The sequence below is a fragment of the Arachis hypogaea genome, chromosome 19, assembly GCF_003086295.3.
Source record: "Arachis hypogaea cultivar Tifrunner chromosome 19, arahy.Tifrunner.gnm2.J5K5, whole genome shotgun sequence".
Taxonomy (NCBI): domain Eukaryota; kingdom Viridiplantae; phylum Streptophyta; class Magnoliopsida; order Fabales; family Fabaceae; genus Arachis; species Arachis hypogaea.
The window spans coordinates 139702178-139724677 of NC_092054.1; the positions used below are offsets into that span (position 1 = coordinate 139702178).

Genomic DNA, 22500 nt, shown 5'->3' on the forward strand with positions numbered 1-22500 from the left:
CTTCATTCCATTACCTTCCTTTAATTGTAATTTTATTCCACTTCATTCACCCCATTCCATTTATCATTAGGTACCCAAACACAGTCATAGAGCCTATAATTATGCGCACGAAACACATTAAGCATTTCAACATTTCATCAAGGTAGGCTTCATCTTTGCACACAAGATTATTTCTACACTAGATTACTGTTCTTTCTAATTCCTCAAAAACGAAACTTAAAGAAATGGGTACTTATATAAATGATTTGTGACAGACAACATCAGAAATAGCTGAAGCAATTACTAATATCATATGTACTTGCAGTCAAATCCTACATGAGAACATGTCTAAGAACAGTTTCTTACAAAAGACTTGCTCAACATAAGTTCCTCTAAAAGCAATCGAACAGAAGATCAAAAGATGTAACATTTGCTATTTAAGACAATCCTCACAAACAAATCAGAACACCAGAACATGTTAAAGTACAAGAGTAAAGAAGACTACATGCTAACATTCTCAGAAAACAGAGTAAAAGCTGATCTATGCTTCACTTCCACCTGCAGGGCCAACAAGAACGCCTTGAGCGGTGCCTTCCTTCCTACCGGATTCATCCTTCACCTCTGCATCAGCTTTCCTTATCCTGATTTTATATTTAGCCTCAAACTCAACAATCTCCTTTTTCTTCTTTTCCAATGCTTCATTGAGCCTGCTAATAACTTCTTCGAGTCCCTCTTTGTTGCGCAGCACCGCAGGCAAGACCTCCTTCACAGTTCTCTCGACCAGAACACCCCCAATCATTCGATAGCATCGCCTAGAGGGATCAAGCGGCTGAATGGCATTAACTACCAGCGAGTGCTCGCTAACTTCCATTTCCAGCTCGGTGATTTTCGAGTGAATTTGGTTGAGTTCAGACCTCATTGCCGCATATATATTTGCAACTGCTTGTTCATTAACTGGCTCTCTGTGATCACTACCTTCAGCTTTACCAGCCATAGTTCTAGACATATGTAAAAGAATAAAAATAAAAAATCTCATCAGGTAAAGAAACAAGAATGCCTTAAGAAACTAATCAATATTAATTAACAGCATTTTCAAACAATAATTAGCATTTACCAAACTGAGAAAAGGACAGTCGTAGTAATTTCTCTGGATTCAATCACAAACTAAATTTAAAATATAAAATGAAAGAGAGAAAACTGGCACAGTTGTGAGAATGTGATCTGTGCAAGTAGAAGCAAGCTACTAGAAATTATGAAAGTTAAAATGCATAAAATGAAAGCATTCAGTTACTTGTTTTTAATCCGTACGTGCCCCGAAAAAAGAAGCTGCTACAGCCGTGAACAGTTGAGAATTCGTCGCCGCGGATGGAGAAGAAGCTAACGCCACCGGTGGGAATACAATCTGCGTGGCCGGAGATTACGGTGCTGAGAACAGAAGATGAAAGGGTCAAAGATATATTGGGAGAATAAGAGAAGAGAAGGAATTGACAGAAAATAGAAAAACCTAACAGTGGTCTTCGTGTTGTGGAGAAAAAAGAAAAACCAGTTTGAATCTCCATTGTAAAGAGTTTGGTATATTGGATGAGAAACTGAAACTCTGCATTTAACAATCATACTCTAAGATGATGCATGTATCCGATTGTGTCTATTGATGATCTTGTCATTACCAGCAATGATGATTAAGCGTCAATAAATACTTCTCGCTAGTAAGACTCTCTTGCAGCACAAAACTTCATATTCTATTGCATGTTTAAAATATTTATATTCTAGAGGAAAGGTTTTGGACGATGTTTTTTGTTTTTGGTACTATTTTAATCTTTTTTTTTTTGGTAAAAAATTAGATTCCAATGTTTCAGATAGAAAATTGAAAAATAACTGTGGGACATTCCCAATTAAACTACCTCTCTGTTCTCTCAGTCCCAAGGTTCTGAAAACCGGATCGGTCATCAAACCACTTTAGTTACTGGTTCTATAGTTCATTGGTTCAACCGTGATTTAACCAAAAAAACTGTTTTATAATAAACACCTGATTCTATAAAAATTCAATGACTAAAGCAACTGGTTCTAAACACTCTTCTACTGCATTTTTTACTTCAAAAGGGGATCATAAACAACTAGTTCTATGAATAAACAAACTATAATGATATGCAATGCCAAAAATAGGCCAATGATGAAATAATAAAGGGTTTCTCCCTTCAATTCTATGTTCAAGCTTGTAGCGGACCAGAATCAACAGAGTAATACCGTTGAAATAGTCTTCCTTCTTAATTCTTATATAACTCAAAGAATTTTCTACAAAATGAAAACTGAACACAACACACAGCCTTAAAACAAAAACAAAACAACACTCAAAAATCAATCACCTCTTCCAAACACAACCTTAAAACAAAACAGAACAACATTCAGAGTATGAGCATTGATCACAAAAAATTGATTTCTGAAACAAAACAAACATGCAAAACCAACAGAACAGCATTCAGAGTTTGAGCATTGATCACAAAAAATTGATTTCTGAAACAAAACAAACAATCAACAAAACAATGAAAACAGAATCTTTTTTTCTTCAGAAAAAGAAAACAATGAAAACATGAAGCATAAAATAAATCCATGATCACCAATATCCAGCAATAATCTCAAAGACAACAATAAATACACAACAACAATTTAGCAAATAAACAAGAACAAGACCTAAATAGAAAATCCAACAAATTAAATCGCAGCAATCTAACAATTTAGCAAATTAAAACAACAGCAGCCTAACAATTTAGCAAATTATCAACTTAACAAGTTCAAGAACAGAAAATCACAACCAAAAAAAAAATTAAAGATGACAGAAGAACAACAGAACAACAACACAAGAACAATTTGCAAATTAACAAGTTCACAACAACAGTTAAAATTTACCAAAAGAACACTAACGCAAGTGGAATATTTGGCCATCTGTAATAGAAATCACATTTGTAGGAATATAAGCCGAAACATCTCCCGATTGGGTACTTCCTTCACCTAACTGAGAACTTGATTTAGCGGCTCTTTCCAAAAGACGTGAATGCAAATAAAAAATCATCGTGCCTATATGTTTTCTGCAAAGATGCTATTTGTGCAGCTAAAATTTACTAATTACTAAGATCCAATTATTCTAATTTTACATGCAATCAACTTCCTAAATTTCTAAAAGCTAGAAATTATAAAACCAACCAGAAATATGGTTAAAGCATTTCATCAAACATGTTGAGTGCGGTGAAATTAAAACAATATAAGAGAATTCATCAATGCGATAGAGAAGAGAACATAATAATTGTATACTTTGATTCAGTCTATGAAAAAAATCCAAACCACTGCCAAATCAAATAGTTAGTTATTGTAATAGAAATGAAGTTGCAGAGTATTGGTGTTGTGTGAGTGTATTGTCTGGTGGCGGGTTTAGGAAACTCACGGCGGCAACAAAAGAGAGCAGTTCGACAGCTAGGTGGAGCGCACGGGTTGGTCGCAGAGTTTGAAGCAGAGCAACGTGGCTTCCAGACGAACGCGAATGAAAACTCGAACGGTGAACGGCGAGTGAACGCGAACGGTGAACGCCGAGCGAACGTGAAGGCGAAGAACGCGAACGAAGACGACGGCTGAACGAAGACGCGAACGTGAACGGCAAACAAACGGGGGCGGAAGCGCGGCTGAGCAGACAAAGACACGGACGCCGAGCTCGAGGAAGCAGCTGCGATCGGTGACAGCGAACAGGGGTTGCAGACTTGGAGCACGAGGGACGGCGGCAGTATGCCACTCCTTGCGGCGGTGGTGTAGGCTTACAGGGCTAGGGTTTTTTTGGCTGAGTTTCTGTGATTTCTTTCTGAATGAAAGAAAGAAAGGGGGAAAGAAACGAAGGAGCTTCCGTTTTGTGTAAACCGTCCGGATCCCGGTTCCGATCGGTTCTTGACTGGTAAACAGTTTTACATGCTTGGCCGGATTGTTAATGTCGCCCGTCCGCTGTTGGACCGGTCCGACCGACCGGTCCGGTCCGGTAACACCACAACGTGCTAAAGGACAAGATTAAAGAAGACTTCATGCTAACATTCTCAGAAAACAGAGTAAAACCTGATCTATGCTTCACTTCCACCTACAGGGCCAACAAGAACGCCTTGAGCAGCGCCTTCCTTTCTACCGGATTCATCCTTCACCTCTGCATCAGCTTTCCTTGTCCTGATTTTATATTTAGCCTCAAACTCAACAATCACCTTTTTCTTCTTGAGCCTGCTAATAACTTCTTCGAGTCCCTCTTTGTTGCGCAGCACCGCCGGCAAGACTTCCTTCACAGTTTTCTCGAGCAGAACACCCTCAATCATTCGATAACATCGTCTAGAGGGATCGAGCGACTGAATGGCATTAACTACCCAGGAGTGCTCGCTAACTTCCATTCTCAGCTCGGTGATTTTCGAGTGAATTTGGTTGAGTTCAGACCTTATTACCGCATATATATTTGCAACTGCTTGTTCATTAACTGGTCCCTGTGATCACTACCTTCAGCTTTACCAGCTATAATTCTAAACATATGTAAAAGAATAAAAATGAAAAATCTAATTAGGTTAAAGCAACAAGAATGCCTTAATAAACTAATCAAGATTAATTAACAGCATTTTCAAACAATAATTAGCATTTACCAAACTGAGAAAATGACGCTCGTAGTAAATTTTCTAGATTCAATCACAAACCAAATTTAAAAATAAAAAAATGAAAGAGAGAGAAAACTGACACAATTGTGAGAATGTGATCAGTGTAAGTAGAAGCAAGCTACTAGAAATTATGAAAGTTAAAATGCATAAAATGAAAGGAGGTAATGCCAATTTGGTCTCTAAAATTTCTTGTTCACTTTAGATTAATCCTCCACTTTTTAAAATGACCAAATAAATTCATCATTTTTAGAATCGTAAATCCCCATTAGTCTACCAGATATTTTAATGATGCTGATGTATACAGTTAAATTACAGTAAAACGACCCCGTTTGCACCCTATAAATCTATAATCTATCCTCCTTAAATAAAAGACTCCCAAATGGTCCCCCCATTAACACGAAGACATTCTCATCGTCATCATCGTCTCAGGTCAGCGTCGTCGTTGCTCGTTGGTGCTCGTCCACTGTCTTTCATTCGACTAGTGAAGCTCTTTGCCTCTATCAACAATAACATCATCAGACTCAAACATTGGCCATGGTAAACGGTAAGAGTTTAGGTTTATTATTTTTTATTTTTTTTAACTGTGTTGGTGTTAGTTGGGTGATTTTGATGTTTGTGTATTGCTAAGAATAGTGGATTTAATAGGGAATCCGAATGTCTTTACCTTTTGTTACAATTCAATGTTTTCGATTTAGATACCAATGCCATATTATATCTGGAGAAGGTCTTTGATTTTGCAAGCTTCTGCAAACTAATCTGTTTGATTAAATTATGGTTGTTTGTGTGAACTGAGCTCTCTTGCAAGCAATTTGCACCAACACTGGTTAGCCCATAGTGTAGTATCTCTATTTTGGTAAATACTTGAAACTTGAGTAAGGGGGTCTTTTCTAAGTTCTATCTGTTGGAGCCATCTGTTGACCCAATCATGCGACACTTAATAGACATAAATAGTTTGAAAAGGTGATGCAAAGAGGCATGCTCACTTTAGTATTGGCTGAGGTTTGGACTTTTTTGATGTGGTTAATATTGTAATTGGTCACTGGTAAAGTTGTAGGAGAGGAAAAAGAAAAAAAATTTGGTGGGAAGAAATGTCCTTCAATTGAAGTATAAAGCTTGAGTTTGGGAGGATAAATATGTTGTGCATTTAGGCAAATCCTGTAGTTGGAGGAACGCTAACCATTTTTTTTTAATTCTATCTTAAACTTTTTCATGCAAATTGTTAAATGGAACTTGAAAGATAGTATTTGTAAGCAGTCAATTCTATATGAGGAGTGTGGTAGAATAAATTAAGATGTAAGTTAGATCAATGTTTAACAAATAAAGGAGACATTTGTTAGCTGTATAGTGTACATTTAATGTGAATATCATCATTTAGGATTATGTCGATCATCTCAATCTAACCACTTTTCATGTTTGAACTTGCATAGGAAAAAAACAAAGTGAAGAACAAAAATGAGAGTGGAACCATTTTGTTATGATTAGGTGTAGCAGCTATTACATCACACCCATTTTTCATCAGCAAGTGAAGAAAGTATCTTAAGATCTTTTCATGATGCATAGCAGTTATACTTTTCTGTATTGTAGAACTTTGTTGAGCACATTATGCTCCTTGTTCACTTATCTTTTTCATTGTTATTCTCTCATGTACCAGGCTTGGAAGCCTTGAACTTTCTTAATAATTTTTTAACCATTAATATAGAATTGGATTCTATATTAATGGCAGGATATTTTTTGAACTAAGAACTTGCAAGTAGACTTTTGAGCCACGAATAAAATTTGAGAGGATACTATGAACAACAGCGAAGAGGAGTGGAGAGGAAGAAGAATATATGATGAAGATGAAGATTTGGGGGTTAGGGTTTCATAAGTAGGAATGGATCAATTTGGGTATTTTAACTAAATTTTGGGCATCAATTTGAGTTGAAATCATTATATGTCTACATCAGCATGCATCAAATTGCCAATTTGGCACTTAACTGTACACATCAGCGCAACGCTTGGTAATTTTTGGACTAACAGGGATTTACGATTTTGAAAGTGAGGGATTTATTTGGTTATTTTAAAAAGTGGGGGACTAATCTGAAGCGAGTTGAGAATTTCATGGACCATTTTGAACATTACCTCAAAATGAAAGCATTCAGTTACTTGTTTTTAATCCATACGTGCCCCGAAAGAAGAAGATGCTACAGTCGTGAACAATTGAGAATTCTTCGTCACAGATTGAGAAGAAGCTAACGCCACCGGTGAGAATACAATGCGCGGCCGAAGATTACGATTTGGTCTGCAATAGTTGTAAGAATCGAACCGGACCGACTGCAATCCAAGGTACCATGCCACTAGGCTGGTAATTTCGTTGTTAATGTATGCGCCAATTATTATATATATTATATACATACACAATTGAATTATTTTAGCTTTATTTAATTTAGTTTTAATTTTATACTCACCCTTTTTTATTTATAATTCTTTAAGATTTATATAATTATTAAAATAAATATTTAATATTAAAATGTTAGTAAAAGGTATTTATTTTTAATTTTTTAGAGTATCGTGACAATTAGGTCTTCGAAAATTTTAACTTAAGAGTTAAGACTAATTAGTCATTGAAGAAAAAAAGTATTTAGTAAATAGTGGACATGTATATCTTTTCATCTATGGATAATGTGAAATAAAACAAAATTGCTCATGTATTTCATTATTTACAATGATGTATGTTTCGTTACTGTCACATAAATATGGAAACGATGTAGTTTTGGATAATAAGACATTAAGTATCTTTTGAGTTTTCATATAACATTTATCAACTGCTCTCTATTTATTACAAATCCTATTAACGGTAATATAAGCATCACCGTTAACTTTTACATGATAAATTGATAGGAGGACATAATATATCCACCTATTTTATATTTTTTATTTATGTAGAATCAGTCTTATCGGTTCAATCAATAATTTATCAGTTGAACCAATAAACTAATAAACCAATAATTTAATCAGTTCGATTGTCAGTTTAGTTTTGACAATTATGGGTCTCCGGGTTGTGGTAAGTGGGGGTAAAACCCAGATGAGCTGAGCTAATAACTACTAGATGTCTTGACCCAAATTGGTTTACTTGATAATCCTGAATTGACTCAATCTTCGATTGGGCCTATTTTTTTGGTAATTATTTCATTGGGCTTTCTGCATTCTCAATGGTACATATTCTAGAAATCATAATTATGAAAATCGAACCAAATTGATCGGTTCAATTGGATTAATTGAGAACCGGTCACCAGGCTGATTCAATTAGCTTTAAAAATCGTTAGGTAAAAAATTAGTTACAGAATCGGTCGAACTGGCAGTTAACCAATGAACTGTCAGAACTGGCCGGTTTTTTAAGGGTTCCGGTTCAATAAAAAACCCCTAAACGGCGCCGTTTGCGCCTAAAAATTAAAAAAGAAAAGAAAGGCGAACCCTAAATCCCCAACGGCCCCAAGCCCCCAACCCAGTCCCACACTCCTCTCCTCTCTGAAACTGAAGTGAAATTTTGGAGTTGAAAGAACAACGATCAGACCCCTAATCGCGCAGCCCGTAGCCACCGCAGCCCCGCAGCCCCGTCGTTGTCATCGTCGAGCTCTCTCTGTGTTTGTCGTCTGGTCGTCGGAAGCAGGGTTGAAGATTCTGTCGTCGTCGTTGTCGAGCTCTCTCTTCTCCTCGCCGTCGCCGTCGCCGTCGAGCTCTCTCTCTGTCTCTCGGTCCCTTCCTCCTGTAAGCATTAAGCACTGCTTCTTGAATTTGTTTTTGCTTGTTTTGTACTGTTGATCTGTTGTTAATAATACTGATTGAGTTGCTGGGTTAGTTTACTGATTCTGAGTTGCTGAGATTTTGTTAATTTCTGATTATTCTGAGTTACTATATTCTGCCATAATAGGGGTGTGCATGGCCCGGCCCAGCCCGAAGACTCGGCCCGGTCCCGAACACTTTAGGGGCTAATTTGGTGTGATTTCATCGGGTCTAAGGCCGGGTATGGGTCTCAAAAATAGACCCGGTCATTATTTCGGATCGGGTCCGGGCCATAGCTCGGGTCACCCGAAATCGGCCCGGTGGCCCGATCATCATACATAATTAATATTTTGTGTTATTAGTGATGGATGATGGCTATTATTATGTGAAATTTAAGTGTTGTAAACCTTAATATTTTGTGTTATTAGTCATTATATATAAGACTATAAGTTAATATTTTATGTTTAAAATGCATAAGACTTTAGACTAATGCATAATCTTGTGTTATTTGTATTGATTTAAATATTTGGTGTTATTAGGCAATATTAGTATTGATTATGGTTATACTTTAATTTTAGAAAAGAGTTGATTCTTATTATATTTTTCTAAGTGAATTTTACCATGTCAAATAATGATTGGAGTTTTAAAAATTTGGATATTTTTACATGCTAACTTACAAGAAGGTATCAAGGTAATATAATGTTAACGACCCGGTTTTCACCCGATTTTTACCCGGTATAATCATGGCCCGAAAGTGTATAAGTTTTATCGGGTCTAGGTTGGGTTCGAGTCTAACAAATAGGCCCGGTATATATTTTGGGTCAGGTCTGGGTCACATCAAACCTGGCTTCACCCGGCCCATACACACCCCTATGCCATAATAATATTGTTGCTGGTTTTTTAATCTGTCTCTTTGTCCCTTCCTCTGGTAAGCATTAAGCACTGCTTCTTGAATTTGTTTTTGACTTTTTGCTTGTTTTGTACGGTTGATTTGTTGTTAATAATACTGATTGAGTTGCTGAGTTGCTAAAATTTCGTTAATTTCTGAATATTCTTGATTTGTTATATTCTGCCATAATAATATTATAATATTGTTGCTGGTTTTCTGATTTTCTAACTTTGTGTGTTAATTTTAATGATATAAAAAAAAGGGGGACTTTTTTATTTTTATTTTTTTTACTTTTTAATAAAATAGAAATTTGGGCAGAGGCAGCAGCAAGTAGCAACAGCAAAACCCCCAAATAAACCCTCCAACACATCGGCGCCGTTTCGAAGACCCACATACACTCTCTTCCGCCACCTCGTCCACTACCTCCGTCGTCCTCCGAAGCTGAATCATCATCTTCTCTCTCTCTCTCTCTCTCTCTCTGGGGCCAACCATGGACGAAGCACAAGACAACCATGCTATTATTACCAAGAAAAAACCTTCCGCTAATCAGGTACTACTTACTCAGGTTCTTCCCCTTCACCTTCACTATCGCTTCATTGAAATTCCTGTGCTTCAAACCTAGCTCTGAATACTGCTACGTTGCTTCCATTAAGTAAATTCGATTTTTTTGGCAATACTTCATAGGGAAAATATGTTACTGTGTCGTTCTCGTTCCCTGTTATATTTCATTTCTTATATAAAGCTTAGCGTTGACCTGCTTATGTGCTTGCATGACCAAGACAGCAAGGAAGACAAGGTTTTTTTTTTTTAAATCTGAATTCATAGGTAGAGTATACTCAGAATTGTGAAAAAGGAGAAGGAAAAGTAAAGCATGCTTGCTTAGGGTTTAGCTGAACTTGATTTCAATTTTCATTACAAGTTTGAACTCTGAATTTTGGAATTGAGAATTGTTACATCAAATTGAATATTTTCATTTTCGTGTAACACTGGGTTATAGTATTACAGCATTATTTCCCGAATGTATTGGCAATGGAGCAATTTGAAAAAAGTTTTTTGTCTGTGTTATATTTCACTGTGGTCTTTGTTTTGGATTTTGATATGTACTTTTATTCTTTACACTATGTGTTGCTTTTCAGGACATCTCTGATGAGTTAGATCTGAAAATAAAGAAGTATCTCAGAGGAGAAGCTGCTTCTTTTGAGGTATATAGAGTTATTATGGTTTTGTGAATCAATACGCTGGCAGTCAATTATCTTATCTTTTAATCTTAATTTGTCAACTATAATTTGCAGGATTTGAAAGATAGGAAGCTCAAGCGTCAACTATCTGTTAGAGAAGAATTATATGGCAATGCCGCGAAAGCTGCTGCCAAGGCGGAAAAGGTAACCTGTTTTTCATGTGGCTTTTATGTTCAACAATTGAACTGAAAACTGAATTTATCCTCTTGTTTTTCACATCATTAATACACTTCTTATTCTTAAGTTTTTCTGTGGATGTGATCTACGGTCTAATCCATAAAAAATTATTGCTGCATTATGTTTGACTCCATATTCCTATTAGAACTAAGGTTGGCTGGTCATTAGGTGATGCAATGCAACCAATTTGGTCTATAAACTGTTCCGTGTGAAGATTGTTTACCTTCATTTGGGGTTAATTGTGTGTTGAGTATCAAGTTGAATGGTCGGTTGTATTTCTGAATTTGAGGGATAATAGTGATACCCATATGAGACACATGGAACATATATCTATCAAGTATTGATATCTTGAATGAGCTCAATAATAGCAAATATTGGCACATATAACGTATATCAAAGAACATTTATCTGTTTTTGAAGGAACTTGAAATAATAAATATTGGCAGTTTCACATTTGTTAATATTTAAATATATACAAATCGTGAACTTCTCTCTCTCTCTATATATATATAGCCGTTTCCATGTCCATCCATTATTAAAGTGTCTGCTATATTCATGCCATATCAAGCATCCATGTCAATTTATGTGCTTCTTTAGGGTATGATTATAAAATTGCATGTTATGAATTTCTATGTTCTCTTTATAATTTTGGTTATGCAGTGGCTTATGCCTAACGAGGGAGGTTATCTGGAGGCTGAAGGCATAGAGAAGACATGGAGGATCAAACAGGAGGCTATAGCGAAAGAAGTAGGTCTTGTAAACTTAAGGAACCAATACGATATTGTTTTACCAGGTACCTTTAATTGATTGCTTTTTCTTAGCATCTTGGGTTGTGTCAGATTTATGTCTCCATTATAACTTGTATTGTTAGTTATGGCCTTTCATTTTGGTTTTTTGATTCCTATGCTTTAAATACTATGTAAAAGTTTTCCTACCGAGGGGAAATTGAATTAAAGTATATAAATTTAATCAGTATATTTCATTATATTTATCCAAGTCAGTTGGCTTTTCTTTCCTGTACATCAGTGGTATTGAGGTCGTGCTTAGGACCTTTACTCATAGGAATTTAAAGTTATTTGGCTTATTTGTTCTAGAGGCAAGGTAGAACTTTTACACAAAATTATTAATTGTATTTGAATTTGAAAGCACATCTGACTTCAATGCAATTGCTTTATGTTTCAAGATGGTGAATGATCTTCTTTGTGGTTTCTTTACACTTAAATGCTTTGCTTTTCTCATACATGTTGTACTAACTAGTAACTACTATGATTTGAGATGATCTTAATTTCAGTACAAGTTATTGAAACAGTTTGCTGAGTAATTATTAGAATTTCAGGGAATTTGGTGTTTACTTGAATCTCTAATTCTAGTTTTAGTTCTTTTACAAATCAATGTTCCTTTAATCCTTTCAATTGGCACTGCCCTTCCTTCTAACAGGTTTTTACAAGTTTGATTTGCCTGTCCTAATTTATTATACTCTATCCCAAAGGCAATGGAGTGTGGGACGCTTTTTGCATGTAAACAATTTTGTTATTTTCTTGATCTGTCATTTAACTTCATCGTGCTACAATCCATATTTGTAGATCTTGGTCCATATACCCTGGATTTTACTTCAAGCGGCCGTTATATGGCTGTTGGTGGTCGTAAAGGCCACCTTGGAATTGTGGACATGATAAATCTTAACCTAATCAAAGAGATTCAGGTATGCTCTATTGCACGCGTGTTTTAAAGTACTTCTGCACTTCCTTTACTTTATTGATGAAAACTGTAATCTGCATGCTAGAAGATGAATGGGCTGCTGTTTGCTTCAAAACGACATGCATACTGAGATTTTAAGTTAATTGTTCCTTTTTTTTTCAGGTAGCAGAAACAGTGCGTGATGTAGTATTCTTGCATAATGAGCTCTTTTTCGCTGCTGCCCAGAAGAAGTAATTTCTCTTTACAGAGACACAATTGGATTCGTATTTTATCTATATAATTCCATGTGCTTTTTGCTTAATACACTATTGAAATGAGATTACACACTTTGGGACTTTTACATCTTATTTTGTTGTCATATGATGCGCATAGAAATTTTCTACCATTTGGAAAAGCTGATTAAAATTTATTTTGTCAAAATATTTAACACGTTAACTTCTTTGGTGATATACTGCTGTCCTTGTTGAGTAACTGTAGAATTTCACACTTGACAGGTTTGTTTACATGTATAATCGAGACGGAACTGAAATTCGCTGCCTCAGGGTCAGTGATTTCTATGCCTTTGTTGTTACATTTTAGCTGATAGTCAACTTCTAGAATATTTTGGCATATGCTGATGGTTAATTGTCATCCCTTTGAAGCTGAACCATTCATATTTATATGCTGGAGTCTAAATCTCATGTTATCTGATTCTGATTGATATATTTCTTTCTTATTTTGCTCTCTTCTAAAGGTTCATTAAATTCTTTTTAGCATCCTAATATAATGATTAACCCAAACATATGCAGATGGTTTCAAATTGTAATTACTCCATTTGTCTTGTCTCCATTATTTTAAATGAACTAGTTCGAAATGAGACATGCTGAGTAATCCTCATTTCCTATTAGTGGAACATATAATGAGGGAATGTATATCCTTCATATGTGCATTTTAGCATTACCTTTTATTCTTAAAAGCCTCAAAGTAGGTAGAAATTTGTGCTGTAGTTGGCTACCTCCAGCATCTTGCAAAAAGGGAAGTTCTGATTATTGTTTTTAGAAGTTTCTTGAAACTGTAAAATCATGATGCGTCCTTATGGAACTTACTTGTTTACCTTTTTCCAGGAACATGGTGCAGCATTAAAGCTTCAGTTTCTGAAAAACCATTTTCTGTTGGCTTCAGTCAACAAATTTGGGCAACTTCATTATCAAGATATTACAATGGGTGAGATTGTGGGTAATTTTCGAACAGGCCTGGGACGCACAAATGTGATGCAAGTGAACCCCTTCAATGCGGTTGTTGGTCTGGGTCATGCAGGTGGTACAGTTACAATGTGGAAGCCAACTAGTTCTGCTCCCCTTGTGAAAATGCTATGTCATCATGGGCCTGTTTCAGCACTAGCATTCCACCCAAATGGCCACTTAATGGCCACAGCCGGTAAAGATAAGAGGATTAAGCTTTGGGACTTGAGGAAATTTGAGCCTCTTCAAACGTTAACGGGCCACGCAAACACACTGGATTTTAGTCAAAAGGGCTTGCTTGCTTGTGGTGTTGGTTCGTTTGTACAGGTTCTGAATGATGTTTCTGGGACGCAGAACTATTCTAAGTACATGACTCATTCGATGGCGAAAGGTTACCAGATAGGAAGATTAGCTTTTCGGCCGTATGAAGATGTTCTAGCCATTGGCCATTCCATGGGTTGGTCTAGTATTCTTATTCCAGGTGCCGGAGAACCCAACTTCGACACATGGGTTGCCAATCCATTTGAAACATCTAAACAGCGGAGAGAGAAGGAAGTGCGGTCTCTTCTTGATAAACTTCCACCTGAGACTATCATGCTGGATCCAAGCAAGATTGGTACGGTGAAATCTACGTATAGAGAGAAACCGACAAAGCAAGAGAGGGAGGCTGAAGTTGAAGCCGCAGTTGAAGCTGCCAAGGGCACAAAACTGAAGAACAAAACAAAAGGAAGAAATAAGCCAGGTAAAAAGATACAGAAGAAGCAGGATGCAATTGCTAGAGTGAAGAGGCCTTACTTAGAGGAGAAGATTAACGAGGAACAAAAGATATCCCATAAGAAGCAGAAAACTAGTGAGAACATTGATTTACCAAAATCTTTACAGAGGTTTGCTCGTAAGAAATCATCATGATATAGAGTTCAGGTTTCTGAGTTATTGTATTTGTTGTCACATTTGATATCAATTGTATCCAAAGGCCTATGATATTGAAATATGCCTTCCAAGTTAAAGGCATAACCAAAATTTTGCCTTCGTTTGCCCTAATTTATATTTTAGTCTTCGTTTGTACCAAGATTGTGTTTTTTTATTATTATTAGAAAAAGCGATAATTAACACTTCATTTTGTTTTCCGATTTTTTTTTTGGCGCCAAATAGATGCATTCAGTTTTTGACATTTTTCATTGACAATTCATGGATTAAGTTATCCCTTGATTCCCTTCAATCCTTAATTATAGATATTTTCATAGTTAGTTTTGATGTTTTATACAGTTATCTAGCCATATTCGTTTTTTTAGTTCTATATATATGATTAATATAAAAAATTGTTATTTTTGTTATCGGTGACAACATAAAATTTTATTTGTGTCGTAAAATGTAATTAGATACATATGTAAAATTGTTTATATGGATGAGATATCAAAATTAAATTCTTTATTCAAATGCACATTCTTTCACTCTCACTTGTAAGGAATTTTACAATATTGAGCTGAAAATGCATTTACAACATCAGGTAGAATATCCAAACCATGTAACTTTTTTAAAAATATTCTTTCTCAGAATTAGCATTAATTTTCTCATGCAATATTAATTTAATAATTTCCCATTTCTTTCATCTTTCATTTCCAATTATTCAATCCCCATAAGATTGGCCTCTTCGCGTTTTTGCTCCTCCACTGATGAGGTTACCATTAATAATGGGAAAGTAAATCCCTATTTATTATTTTTTGTTGTTGAAAAAACTGCCTTAATGACATCAGTAACCGCCATATATGACAACCTTTTGTTCCCTTCATGGGTGTTTTGATCCACCTTGTTGTAATATTGTTGAGGCTAATTTGTCCTGGTGTATTATATAATCCTTTTCCAATTTGTTTCCGGTTTTCCATTTTTATATTTTTGTAGAAAAAGTGGAATATGAAAATCAACACAGAATATGAAGAAAAATTATATGGAAAGAAAAGTGAATCTAGGATTATATTATAATTTTCTATCATGAGATTTAGCTCATGTTTATGGGGTGGGACTTCTTTTTTAGCCCTCATCCTAATTCATTTGTGGGGTGCGGGTCTTCTCTCTTTGGAGACTCCATGAATTTTTATTTTGATCTCATGACAGATAATTCTGGTAAATACTTATTTTAGTGGGTTCTTTTTGTCATTTCTAATTAAAAAATCTCATTTTTTAGTTTCTACTCATGGTTTAAGTAGTCATAACTTATTCATATCAACGAATATTTTTCTTTGATAAAAAAAAGAAAAAGACAATATTGTCATGAAACTACATTTTAAAAACTTAAGTTGAAAGGTTTAAATTTGTTAGATTTTTGCATAGGTCTATTTTTTTCTTTTTATTTGTGTTTTGCTATTTTTTTTATTTTGGTGATTCACCAAAAATCAAATTTTAAATTTTTCGAACATAAAACTCACGTACCATACAATGAAATTACTCAAGGTTGTCAAATTCGCGAGTCTAAGTAAACTCGTGGAGCTGACCTAGACTCGACTCGCGTTCACCTGTTATAAAGTTTATATACATACATACATACATACATACATACATACATACATACATACATACATATATATATATATATAATGTATATTTACTCAATTTTAACCCTTTAAAATTAATAATATCAATCTTAAAGCACATAATAAATTAAAATAATAGCATACATTATAACAAATACTTTAAAATATACATTCAAATCCTCTATAATTATTCTTATACAAATACAACATAGAATACACAAAATTAAAAATTCTAAATCTGTAATACTAAATCTTTAATTGAACATTGAATAATATTAAATAATCAAATTAACTCTAATAAAAATCATTAATTACTAATCAGCCATAAATGGATGAACCATTTGGCCATCTAACATAAACGATAAGCAATATGCTAAAATTAGAAGCAACAAAATTTAAAAAGCAAAAAAAAAATTAAATCAAGAAGCAAGGGCTCAAATAAAGGGCAAAGGCATACAAAAAATAGAGGATATAGAAGAAAAGAAGGGGTAAAGTCCCAGCAACAGTAGATAGAAGACAAGAGCAGCAGGCAGCAGTGATGAGGGTGCAGCAGCAGCACGAAACGATGGTGACAAATAGTCATGGATTTCACGACGGTGCAAACCAGAGCAGAGATAGGACTGTAGGAGAAGTAGTCGAACTCGTGAACAGTGATAGCATGATGGAGTTGCAGATAGTGGAGATGTTAAGAAATATAAAGCAAAGGGCAACATAGGTAAAATTCACAAAGACAATTGTGCAAATCAGAGCAGAGGTAGCAGACGCAGGCGAACAACGGCAGCTCAACGGGGAACGACGACTGCGGCAGAACATGGAGAAAGTGAGACTTGAGAGAAACGACGCAGATGAATGAGTTGTGAGTGAGTTTTCTTTCATTCTTTGGGAGTGTTATCGTAACCCTAATTAAAAAGTATTTTTTTAGTTTTAAAATGACGCTTTTTTGAGCAAAAATGAAGAAAAACACGAACTCGCTAACTCGGTCCTAGACTCACGAGTTTGTCTGAGTTTAACCGAGTCTAGCCGAGTTTACTCAAGATAGATTCTATGCCCGAATCAACTCGATTCCATATCTAAACTCGTAAACTCGTACGAGTTTACGAGTTAACTCGAGAGTTTGACAACAATGAAATTACTCATCCCAAAATCTTAAACTAATAGGTAAAGGTAACATAAATAGTTATATCTCTAACAAATATTTTAAAAATTGATTTATACATTAATAGTATAAAAAAGTTTTATATTTTTATTTAGTTAAATGTTTAACTTTGAACCACTTTTCCTTAAAAAAAAAAGATAAATACCCTTTCCAGCCTTTGACTTTTTTTCGTAAGACATAACGCATCCTAATCATCCTTAAATCTCATCCAGACCCTCGTTTACAAAAAAAAAAAAAAAAATAGATAAGATGACCCTGCAACCGGTTACCAGTTTGGCGTGTCAGATTGAGGCTTAGGTGTCAAAATATCAGTGTCAGAGGAACTAAAACCTCCTTCTTTAACATCTTTCTCTTCTTCCTCCCCCTCTATTGAGATAATAGTATGCCTAAGATCCAATCCATCATGATTGGCTCTCGTACAAGTGGGAGATTATTGAGAATAAATAGTATGACCGCAATCCAATCAATCATGTGTCAAATAATTTGTTATTATTATTATATTAAAATGTTAATATCATAAGGTCATTGGTTAAATTTAGGAATTTATTATTGTGATAGTGATCATAATATTAAAAGATGAATCTTTTATAATTTAATCTAAATTGTTCTTGGGTATAGAATTATTAAAAATGACATTATTGTGAATATATATATATATGATCATTGAACTGACTCACTTTGAAAATTTCTAATGGTTATAATTATCGCATATTTGTCAATAGGATATTCTCAAGATGAACATGGTAATAGAGTTTTCTTTGACCTGTGACTGTCATAGTAATTAATAATGTATTTATTATACTTTGATTCCTGACACCTAATACCCTAGGGTGCTAGTTGAATGGATATTGCATATGATTTAAATACTTGTAGAATTAATGATTAGTCAATAAAGAATTCGTCAACTCTCGGTAAAGAGTTTGAGCTCTATGATTATATGACTGAGATGAATAAAACCTTGGTCAAGGAAATTGAATAAATGAAGAAATGAGTTTCTTAAGTCATTCACAGTTCATTATAATAATGGTAACAAGTTAGAGTTTGACAATTAAACCATATTCTAAGGGTTAACTAAGAGCTGGAAAGATGGAAGGAATTATACTTTGTTCTTCTCAAGTTCTTAGTAAAAATATATTACTTCATACTATCGGGACGTTAAGGAGTGTTGCTAGACGCCAACCTTGATTAGTAAATTTAGTATGACTAATTTACTACCCGCTTAGTATTGAACCTATGGGGTCGCACACTAACGAGTGTTCTAATCTTTGCTGTAGAATTATTTAATTATTATTTTGGTCACAATAAAAGGAATAAGATGCAAACTATTTTTTGTTTGTTATATAAGTGTATATATAAAGGAGAATTTTGATTTAATAGTTTTATAAGGCTAAATATTAGTCTATTAAAAATCAAAATTTGTTTTGATTGATGTGTTTTGAACACAATAATTTTAGAAATTAGTTTTTCTAATGTTCTTAATTATAAAGATCGGCCTGACAACTAGGAGTTTTATTTTCAAGATAATAATCAATATATACATTTGATGTATTAAGGATTTAATTTTATATTTTTATTTAGACAACTTGACAGTATAAAATTTAATCCATGAATACTGGTAGAAATTTTTTAACAATGAAGATAAGTCCTTAAAGTTAGGAGATTGCCAAAAATAAATTTATCTCTTGTTTACAAAGAGCAACCTAGTCATATACTTTCTCTTCTGGCCTTGCCTTCTTCCGAAACGGGTAGATACTGTCTTTGGGACAGAGGTGGTGCCGTAGTAGGGAGAGGGGCTACCGCTAACACACTAGCACCTGAGATTTTCATATATTTTTTCAATTGAAAGCTGGTCGCCTTTTTAGGGAGGGCTTCCCCTGTGCAATTAACAGAAAGGTCAGTTCCGCTAAGGAGTTCTTGCTTGATCTAGCATCTTTAGATTATTTAGCTATTAGCTATACTCAACACCTTCTATAATAAGGAGACTTGTACTCATGGATAAAATTTATTTATGCATATGATGATGCATAAGAAGAATTAATTTTATACTTGAACTTAGACAACCTAAGAGTATAAAATATAATTTAGTTAAATAATTGTCTGACAACTAAATAATTATTTGAAATTATAATTGTATGTGATATAATTTAATTATATTTATTTGGAATAAGAATGAGTAACAACTTGACAATCAAAATACTCATTCATGATTTTAAATAATTGTGACAGAAATATAGATTTCTTAATTTACTTTCATATTTTAGATTTTTAAATATGTTCACTTTTTGTGTGGCATACTTGAAAGTAATATATTGAATACAATTTGGGAATTGTATTTTCGGAGGGTTATCATTTAGTAAAAATATATTACTTCATAGTATTGGGACGTTAAGGAATGTTGCTAGACGTCAACCTTGATTAGTAAATTTAGTATAACTAATTTACTAACCACTTAGTATTGAACCTATGGGTCACACACTAATGAATGTTCTAATCTTTGCTGTAGAATTATTTAATTATTATTTTTGATTTGATCAAATAAATAATTATATTAATTCAAATAGAATATTATTATATTCTTTGCTAGCACCAAGAATATAATAATAATATGATAATTGAGAATATTAAATGAGATTTGAGAATAATTAGTTATTCTATTTCTAAACTTGAATTCTAAATTTGGATGAGATCCTAATTGATTCTGTTTCAAATTGAGTTATGATATGATTCATAAATTTAAAAGATTCAAGTTTAAAATAACAATGTATGATTTGAATTTGAATTGAGATTCAAATTTAATCAGTAACAAATCTCATACTATATATATGTATGCCAAGAGTAGAGGAAGAACAGATGAGAATAAAACAAAGGAGTTTTATTCCTTTACCTCTACACACATAAACGTATGTGAATCTAATTCTTGGAGAAGAATTTTATGACTTGTAAAGAGTTGCAAGAGATTTCTCAATTTAGATCAGATATCCATTGGTAAAGGAGTTGATAGCAAAGGTTGGTCTCGGTGTGGATACGCATAGCGCCTTCATACCATCAAAGGAGAAAGTGATTTTTACTAACGTACACAGGTATTTAGATCTGATCTATATTACTCGAATAAAATTTAGGCACAAAATAGATTTTTAGGATTACTTCATTTTCTTCCGCTACGTGTTATGAACACATGGTAATCCTTCATCCTCCTCCTTTTCTCCTCTATTTTCTTTCTCTTCTTCTTCTCCCTTCTGTTTACATCTCCATCATCATCTCATTGAGCTTCACCTTCACCACTACCATTGTAGTTCTCTCTTCTTCCTCCTCTTCTCCTTCTCGCCCTAAACCACCAGAGAGAGAGAGAGAGAGAGAGAGAGAGAGAGAGAGAGAGAGAGAGAGAGAGAGAGAGAGAGAGAGAGAGAGAGAGAGAGAGAGAGAGAGAGAGAGAGAGAGAGAGAGAGAGGAACTTATAGATGATGATGGCGAGGGACTCAGCAGCGACGGTGACGGACGACAGGCTTAGCAGTGACGGCGACTGGCGACAGGCTCAGCAGTGAAGTCGAAGGACTTAACTACAGAGAAAGCAAGACTCAAATGCAGTTAGAGAAAACAGGCTCATTGCAGCAATGGCGAGGGGCTGAGCGATGGCGACCAAAGTTGGGCTGCGAAGAAGAATAAGACTTTGGTTCTAGGTAAGGACTGAGGGGAGGCTGTGATATGTGATGGATGAGTTAAACCCAAATCCCTAAAAGTTATATATATATATATATATATATATATATATATATATATATATACATATTTTGGGGCAGGTACACCCTAAACCCGATCTCGCTCTGCCCTGCTCGAACACTTGCCCTGAACAGAACCTATCCCTTACCTAGTCGGGTTATTACCTATCCTGACCGGGTAGGGGCAGGCGGGTACCCGCTGGTTCGGGTTCTCCTGCCAACCCTAGTTATTATCCTTTTTGTAACGTATTTTTTGGAATTCGAGAGAATCATCAAATCGGTTTCTTACAATTTCTTATACTCTTGAACTCGGTTATTAGTATTGGGCTTATCGAAATATTCCAGAATAGACCCAAGTTCGGTATGTCTTTCTTTCGAGAAAGATTTTCCGAATTTCAGATCCCAACTCAAGCATCTCATCCTTTACAGCCTGTTTGGAATGCATCTGATTTGAAATCATAGATGAATTGAATTCTATTCCTTGCTTTGGAATAGAAAAAAAAATATGAAGTTAAATTCCGGTGAGAATTCCAATTCTCATTTTACCACCATTTACAAATCAGACCTACTTTGGTCTGATTTCAAAATCAATTCTTACCTAAATCTCATTTAAATTGTGCAATATCAAAAATACCCCTATCCAAATTATAATATTCCATAATCCCTTCACTTTCTTAAACCCTATTTTGCTTATTTGTTGGAGGATTGAAGCTGTACACCGTGAAACCCTGTTCGTGTTCGTCAGGGTTGTTCGCTACTTTCACCATTCTCTGACAAGGTGCAAGCTCTTTGTTGCAGTGTCGTGAAGCCTTTCTCTTCGAGCAAAGTAAACTTTTCACTCTGTCAATTGTTAGGAGTTGGAATTAGAGGTAGGGGAATGTTGATTACTTTGGCAAAAATTTGTTACCCATACTCTAGATTTGTATATTTGTTTAATGTGCACAATATGTTTGATGAAATGTCTAATTTGATTTCTAGTTCCATAAATTGTCATGATTTTTTGGCTTGTTATTGCTGATGGTCATAATCTTCAATCTTTGTTTTTATTTTGAGCACGCGATTCCAATCTATTTGATGACTGATCACTTCTTCATGCTCATACACACAACTTATGATTTTATTTTTAGCCCGCGGTTCTCATGTATAATTAATTTTGTTGCTACTGTTTAGTTATTGTTATAGTGTAGTGTATTGTTTTATGTAAATCACAAGCTATTTCATTATAGATTATTTTGTTGCTCCCATGTTAAATTAGATATGACTCAATTAAAGAACTGTTCTCTCGATGAAAGATATTTTGACACATGGATTACAAATTTGGATGGAATGGCTATTTTGTTTTGAGCCTTTCACTGTTAATTAATTTTTAAGGCTTTTGTATGGGTTTGTGATTGTGATGTCATCCCTTTCATGCGATGGTTCTTTTGGGTATAAGAGGAAACTAAGTTTCTTTCTTTAAACATGTATCATTTT

The 22500-nt window shown here is 34.6% G+C and overlaps 2 protein-coding genes and 1 long non-coding RNA gene across 6 annotated transcripts; 2 read left to right on the forward strand and 1 right to left on the reverse strand.

Moving 5' to 3' along the window:
- Positions 1-267: 267 nt before the first annotated feature.
- LOC112775561 (prefoldin subunit 2) lies at positions 268-4421 on the reverse strand. 4 transcript variants are annotated; one of them, XM_025819260.3, is made up of 3 exons: positions 3416-4421; positions 1271-1404; positions 268-977 (listed from the first exon to the last, which is right to left on the reverse strand). In XM_025819260.3, exon 3 carries the CDS (start codon positions 971-973, stop codon positions 521-523), a length of 453 nt encoding a protein of 150 aa, XP_025675045.1. In that variant the 5' UTR covers positions 974-977; positions 1271-1404; positions 3416-4421; the 3' UTR covers positions 268-520. The 4 variants fall into 4 exon arrangements, with proteins under 4 accessions (XP_025675045.1, XP_025675046.1, XP_072082645.1 ...); XM_025819261.2 differs by having other exon boundaries at positions 1288-1404; positions 3416-3878; XM_072226544.1 differs by having other exon boundaries at positions 1484-3844.
- A 594-nt stretch (positions 4422-5015) lies between these two features.
- On the forward strand, positions 5016-7051 carry LOC140181753 (uncharacterized). Its single transcript, XR_011876914.1, has 2 exons — positions 5016-5187; positions 6071-7051. It is a non-coding gene; the product is annotated as an uncharacterized lncRNA (long non-coding RNA).
- A 2469-nt stretch (positions 7052-9520) lies between these two features.
- Positions 9521-14744, forward strand: LOC112776076 (probable U3 small nucleolar RNA-associated protein 7). Its single transcript, XM_025820052.3, has 8 exons — positions 9521-9844; positions 10431-10496; positions 10587-10676; positions 11370-11502; positions 12293-12411; positions 12570-12637; positions 12902-12950; positions 13511-14744. The coding sequence occupies exons 1-8, from the start codon at positions 9785-9787 to the stop codon at positions 14534-14536; spliced, it is 1611 nt and encodes a 536-aa protein (XP_025675837.1). The 5' UTR covers positions 9521-9784; the 3' UTR covers positions 14537-14744.
- The last annotated feature ends 7756 nt before the right edge of the window (positions 14745-22500 follow it).

Bases quoted from the DNA above. Each gene is read 5' to 3' on its own strand.
- LOC112775561 (XM_072226543.1), bottom strand. From the start codon at position 1,593: ATGATTGTTAAATGCAGAGTTTCAGTTTCTCATCCAATATACCAAACT. The intron at 1,405-1,483 runs GTTTTTCTATTT...TTCTGTTCTCAG, and splicing joins AACACGAAGACCACTGTTAG to CACCGTAATCTCCGGCCACG. The intron at 978-1,287 runs GTACGGATTAAA...ACATATGTCTAG, and splicing joins AGCTTCTTTTTTCGGGGCAC to AACTATGGCTGGTAAAGCTG.
- LOC112776076 (XM_025820052.3), top strand. From the start codon at position 9,785: ATGGACGAAGCACAAGACAACCATGCTATTATTACCAAGAAAAAACCT. The intron at 11,503-12,292 runs GTACCTTTAATT...CCATATTTGTAG, and splicing joins ATACGATATTGTTTTACCAG to ATCTTGGTCCATATACCCTG. The intron at 12,638-12,901 runs GTAATTTCTCTT...CACACTTGACAG, and splicing joins TTCGCTGCTGCCCAGAAGAA to GTTTGTTTACATGTATAATC.